Source organism: Benincasa hispida, chromosome 11 (genome assembly GCF_027475165.1).
Source record: "Benincasa hispida cultivar pf3 chromosome 11, pf3_genome.v1.1, whole genome shotgun sequence".
In the NCBI taxonomy this organism is placed as follows: domain Eukaryota; kingdom Viridiplantae; phylum Streptophyta; class Magnoliopsida; order Cucurbitales; family Cucurbitaceae; genus Benincasa; species Benincasa hispida.
Window position 1 is genome coordinate 79,581,995 of NC_143488.1, and position 6,936 is coordinate 79,588,930.

General features: G+C 34.9%; 1 protein-coding gene across 1 annotated transcript; it reads right to left on the bottom strand.

Annotated features, from left to right (window-relative positions):
* Window positions 1-2,663: 2,663 nt before the first annotated feature.
* Window positions 2,664-6,710, bottom strand: LOC120090848 (disease resistance protein RGA2-like). The gene has a single exon (XM_039048551.2). The coding sequence runs from the start codon at window positions 5,566-5,568 to the stop codon at window positions 2,956-2,958; it is 2,613 nt and encodes an 870-aa protein (XP_038904479.1). The 5' UTR covers window positions 5,569-6,710; the 3' UTR covers window positions 2,664-2,955.
* Window positions 6,711-6,936: the final 226 nt, after the last annotated feature.

Genomic DNA, 6,936 nt, shown 5'->3' on the forward strand with positions numbered 1-6,936 from the left:
GTTTTGATGTACGACATATACGTGCCCAATGTCCAGTCATACCACATTAGAAGCATTTCTGTTAAATCTTTTTTGAATTCTTATCTTTCGGAGCTTTTCCTTTATGATCATCATTTTGAGGGGTTCTTTTGAAATTTGGATGATTAGAACAACCACCACAACAATAATAATTATTTCTTCCTCTGCCACGGTCACAACCTCGGCCACAACCACGATTATTAAAATGCACAACATTCACTTCAAGGAATAGTGTTGTTCCAATTTGTCAAGATTCATGATTCTTCAACAATAACTTGTTATTTTGTTCGGTCACGAGAAGACATGAAATTAGTTTAGAATACTGTTTAAAACATTTCTCCCAATATTGCTACTGTAGAAGCATATTCAAGGCATAAAATGTGGAAAATATCTTCTCCAATATCTCTGAATCAGTAAATTTCTCTCTGCATAACAACAATTTTGAACTAATTTTAAATAATGTGGAGTTGTAATCACTTATTGATTTAAAATCTTGGAACCTAAGATGCATCCATTCATAAACAAGTTGTCTTCTGGTGATCCTGATCTTTTACTATTAGACATTTCATTTTCAATCTCTCATAGAGATGATGACGAAGGAAGATCATGGCTTTTCCCTTTTCCTGTCTAGATGTCGTATTATCTTCTTTAATTGTTTCCCCAATATTCATTGCATCCACGTATATTTCAGCATCAAGCACACACGATAAATAATTATTATCATTAATATCAAGAGCAGTAAATTCTAATTTTGTAAGATTTTTCATGATAACACTAAAAACATTGTATCTATATTAGGAATTTAAAACATGCAAAACAATATTTAATTTATTAATTGTAGTGAAGATGGGGAAAATAACATACTCTTAGAACCTATCTTTAGAGGGAGAAATGATAAGAGCTCGTGCTGATAACGTATTGTAAAATTGAGAAACACAACGGGAACCCAGATATGAAGAAAATACAATATAATAATAAATAAAATAAAATAAAATATCAAAATATAAGAAATTACATAAATAGAAAATATGGAAAATGGAAATTTGAAGTAGATTTTCTCAACCATGTGTGTCTACAAAATCTACAAATGTTTATATAGATTTTGGCAAGTATGATGTGGCACACTTGGACACTAAGCATGAGTTGTTGTATGACACATGATCGGCACATGATTAACACATGATGTGGCACACTTGGACACTAAGCATGAGTTGTTGTATGACACATGATCGGCACATGATTAACACATGAGGTAATGAAAAAGTGATATTTGTTATTTGGATACTAAGCATGAATATCTAATTTATACATATTTTATGATATATGTTGTAACGACCCAACTTCTAGGACTGAAATTGGACCGTTATTACATGCATGCATAATCTCAAACGACTCTTTAAAAATTATGACTAAAACCAAAAGAATTTCATAAAATAAATTACTTTTACAAGAATTCAAATAACTAGAAATCTTTGATCGGGGTTCCCCTAAAACGTAAAAGTCAATTAAGAAACATAATTTAAAACTCCAAATATTTGACTGTTAACGACTGTAACATGAGAAATATGAAAGATATGTGCGGACGCTTCTGTCTAGTCCCAATGACATGGTTACAGATTCTCCTTGTCATTCGTTGGTCTGTCCTTACTCTTGCTTGAAAAATATATCATAAGAAAGGGTGAGTATAAAAATACTCAGTAAGTGACCCACTACTGGGTCCACTAGGTGAACATGTTAGCCTTCTTATCAAGACAAAGGTGTGCATCCCAACATATGCATAGACATAGGCATAGGCATAGGCATAAGGGACGAACCCGAAAGCACGCTTTCATAGGAAGTGACTCCGAAGAGACACAATAACATAACGTAGGTGGCGATCCTATAAGGACGCCGAAACATACCCAGGGGATGAACACAGTCTGATAGGAGTGCTAATAGCCACAATCAATCTACATGCAACATACTTCATCCAAGTTCACATCAAGCCATAAAATAATATAATAATCATAGTAACATATCTCACGAGTTTTCAAAAGAGTCTCAATAGTTCATCCATCAATCAAACATAACAAAACCTTCACATAATATCATATTTTCCCCTAACATAAACACAAGTTTCCAGTACACCCTCAACAATCCAACCATAGCATGTTATAGCAATTCAACCCATTAAAATAGAATCATGCTTTCAGTGCAAACACAATCTTAACGCCAACTTGGGTTCGAGGGCGAACCGGTAGTAAATCACTTACCTCGAAAATCTAGAATAAAAAACTTAATCTCCCTTTTAGCTTTGAGAAACCTTGAGTCAAACACTACTATCTGAACCAAAAATCAATTTGAACTTTTAGGCTTAATTCCATATATAAAATTATCTTAAAATTTCCCAAATCATTTACCTAATACGTAGTATGACCCAAATTACTCAAACAATAAACTCAACCATTTAATTCCAAAACCCTAATAAATCCAACAAATCCAACATCTCAAAACTCCTACCACTAAATAGAATAGAATTATCTTATTATAATAATCCAATTACTCAATTCCAAATAAGATTCAAATAAAATCCAACACTTTCAAATCCTTCCATTAATTTAAAACAAACCCCTAGTTCCTTAACATACTAATTTACAATTGAATTATTTAAATATAATAACTCAATTTCATCTCAATCTTTACATAATTATTCAAGAAAATTCAATAAAATTTTCCTCAAAATTTGAGTTGTTACATTATATGTAATAGAAGTATGATTTTAAAAAATAATTATAGAAAAAAATAAACCATAATCCAAAGAAATTACAATGAACATAGTTGGATAACTCAAAGGACCCGATACAAATCGACATTTCTATAAAGTGAGACTTCAGTTTATCGGTGGACAAGGAGATTTTAAGTTTGGACTGAATCACTTAGGCATGTAAGCTTCATAAATTAACAATAATATTTCATCTTCTCACTCGCACCACCACCGATTACAAAATTCCGATGTTCGAAGCAGTAACCCGGCGCCGTCATTTCAAATCTTACAGCTCCATAAATTATGATCCTTTCAACTGCATTGAGCGATACAAACATCCCTCCCATTCTTATGGGGCAATTGATGATCTGCAAGCTTCTCAAAGTTTCGGCTGATCCTTCAAGCCATCGGGGTAATTCCTCCACTTTTGGAAGCTCTTTGATTGTGAATCTTTGAAGCCTGAATTCGACTGCCTCTAAGGTCAATGTAAGTTGCTTGCAACTCCAAATCATCAAATTTTGTAGTGATTTTAGAAATCTCATCTCGTTTGGCAACAATTTCAAAGTATTGCAATCATAAATCATTAGGGTTTCAAGGCCTGCAAGGCAATCTGGCTGTTCGAATAGATTTTGTAGGTTATGGCACCCTCCAATGGCAAGAAAACGCAGAGAACTCATGGTTCCAACTCCGTTTTTGTGCAAATGAAGCTTGTTTGTTGTTACCCACAAGTATCTTAGGCTGATCAAATTCCTTATATCCTTGGGCAATCCTTCAAGTGAGGAACAGGATTCAAGAATTAAGGTTTGCAAACTTAGTAGATCGCAGATTGCATTCGGTAGCTGCTTGATTTTCTGATTTCCATGCAAGTCGAGGTATCTCAGGTTCTTAAGTGTTCCTATAGAATTTGGAATTTCCTGTAGGTTCGCATTGCCTAAATACAACAGTCTTAAACATTTGAACTTCGAAATGCACTTTTCAGGTAGGGATGCATTAGGTAGCACCATATTTCTTACTTGGAAGGCTATGGATCTTATTTCAGTGAATGGTTTGGGAGGTTTGGTGCCTTCTGAGCCCTCAGATTGTTCTTGTGTGAGTACGTGTGCAAGTTTTATGATGAGAGGGTGCACTTTAACCCAGTAGCCAAGGCCATGTTCTTCAATTTCTTGAATGAAGCATCTTGACCATAGCTCCATGAAGTACTTCTCGCCTATATTTTCCATAGATAAGTTAATCTCTTCAGGTGAATGGAGGAGCCCATGTGCCATCCATAACTGAATCATATCATTTGATGATAATATGCGATCGTTTGGTAATTGAGAACAAAGCAGAAAACAAGGCTTCAGTTGTGAGGGCATTTGATTATAGCATAATCTGAGTATGGGTAAAATACTGTCATCCTTTTCCTGTAGTGACCTCAACTTGTTTTCGACATTTTGCCACTCAGCTATTCTAGTTTTTGAAGATAGCAAGTTTCCCAGGCATTTTATTGCCAAAGGAACTCCCTTACATTTCTGCACAATTTGCTTAGCTATTTCAGTTATCTCTGTTTTTTCTGCTTCTTGTCCATCTTTGAAAGCATAATGTTTGAATAATAAAATTGAATTTTCCTCTGACAGCCTCTCAAGTGTGTAAATTGTCTGATATGTCATGACATCTTGTTCATTCTGAGGGATAGATGGATGGAACCTCAGGTCATAGCTAAATCTTATAGGTCCCGTATCATGTGGACCTGGAACTGCCTGATTCTGAGCATCTACTGCTATCGAACTGTTGCCTACAGATTCTCCATCATTGGCCACCAGTTTCTGCTTTGATTGTTTCTCCGTCATTGGCCACCTGTAGACCCTTTCTAGTTTTAGAGCTTTTGCAATTTCCTCGCTTTGTGTGGTCACTATGATTTTGCTGTCATGATTCCCCATCTCCAATATATTTTTCAATATGTCACAATCACCCAAGTTGGTGATTGAAAGGTCTTGAAAGATGAGCAAGAAAGTTCTCTCCTTCAGAGATCGTCGAACCTTAGAAAGCAATTGTTTCATAGTCAACTCTTCACAAATTTCTTTATTGTCTGCATGATTGTATACCTCTTTCATCAATCTCTGTGTATCAAAGCCTTCTTCCACACAAACCCAGTATCTTGAAGTATACTTTTCAATTACACTTTTATGATTGTACAAGAATTTGGCAAGTGTGCTCTTACCCATACCTGCTTCCCCAACTATGTGGAAGAACCTGTGAGTAGATCCATTGAAATCACTCAGAAGATCTTTATATCTTTGGTTATATTGTTCGGCAAAATCATCATCCCTGGGAGCATCAGTTAAAGGGTAAAGCAATTGCCAACTTGGTTTCATGTGTCTAATTGAAATTTCAGTTGCACTAAGGAAAGGGTGTGTTGTCTCCATACTTAAGGAAGCAATGTGCTTTTCTTTGAGATGAAATTCATACATTCTGGCTGTAATTGCATTGAGTTGGTCGCATAGTTTCTCCATTTTACGAGTCTGTCTCAATTTATTTGCAGAAATTTGAGCAGAGCACGAGAAATGGGCACATACCTGTTTTCTGGTACCCTCTTGTTTGAAGAATTCCCATTTGAATTCATCTATGGAGTCCTCAATTTGGTAAAAGACATTTTGAAGCTCCTTTAGCCAATCATGTAGATATTGATTTTGTTCTTGCTTCTTTTCAGCATCCAAAAGAATGGCTTTAAGGCTCAACATGGTATACTCTATTCTGTTTTGGTAGGTTGGGCAATCTTTTAGCTTAGTCAAGATATTTTCAGCTTGGAGGTAGATGAAATGAGCCATATTAGTTCGGAAAATAACGTTCCTGACAATTTGTTAGAGTTTGGAATGGTAAAAATAGTTGATATATGCAACTACTCCATGGATTCGTTGAATTTTCGTGAAGCAAGATAGCTTCAAAACTCAACTCTTGGGAAAGGTATCTTCTTCCCTTTAATATCCCCTAATCAAGCTCTTCCTTTACTTACGAGAGATGTGATTTATAGCTTGGTATAATATTTTTCTTTGCTAACATGCACATAATTCAACTAACATGAAATTTATACTATTGACTTCGAGATAAGAAGTTTGATTCCCGCACCTACATTTGGCCAATAATAATAATAATTTTCTTTAGAATTTTGTATTTAAGGAGCTTTGCAACTGTTTGCGTTTTATAAACAGTTTATGTAATCTTTAGTTTTGGTTTCTTTATACAACGTTTAGAAGGGTTTTTTTCTTTCCTCTTTGGGGCTGTTTGGGGCATTGAGATGATATAGGATGTGTAAAGTTTGGATGTCTGAAGAGTTCTGATGTCTGGGGTGATCTGATCGGGTGTGAACGATCGAGTATGTTCAAGCATTGAGATGATATACGATATACGGAAGAAAAAAGACGGTGAGATACAAAACACATTCCGAAAATGGGCCCACAAACAATTAAAATCTATGAGATAGGATAATGGGACTCTAAACACTGAAATGATATAGGATGTGGAGATATATCATCTCATGTTGGACCCTGAGATAGCCCTTTTATATTCTTCTATCTCAATGGAAACTTAGCCTTTCATTAAAAAATATGTAAACTGAGCATATTCTCCACCTCTCTTCAATGAACAAACAAATTCTATTCCTGCTTTGTTCTAGACAATCTTGATATATTTTACTTCATTTGTAGATCTAATTCAGAACTCAAGTACCAGGGAAATGTATATTCTTTTCCCTCACAATAGTTTGTTATCGTGATTGATAGGTTTTGAGAGTTGGATAAAATTAGTAAAAACATGACATTTGAGAACTATTTAGATAAATAGTGATAAATTTTGGTCGTTTGTTAAAATTGTTCAGTTGAGAATACGAATTCTCTCTCCTCAACGCAAAAAAATTGAACAAATCAAATATAGGGTTAATTGGAATAATAGGGTAGTTTCGAAAATAATTTAGGAAAAATGGTACTTTCGAAAGAAATTAGGGAAAGGGGCAAGATTTTATTTGTCTTTATTATTAGAAGGCGTCTCTGAAGAGATGCATTCATCTCAGAATTTGTGCCTCGTTTAACAAAACTAACGGGAGTACAACGGGTGTCTAAATTTGTTAACGGGTTAGGTTTTATTTACATATAAATTGATACCTTGGGGTGGGGTGGTGGCATTTTCCTCACACCACTCAT

Coding starts and splice junctions, on each gene's coding strand:
- LOC120090848 (XM_039048551.2), bottom strand. CDS start 5,568: ATGGCTCATTTCATCTACCTCCAAGCTGAAAATATCTTGACTAAGCTA.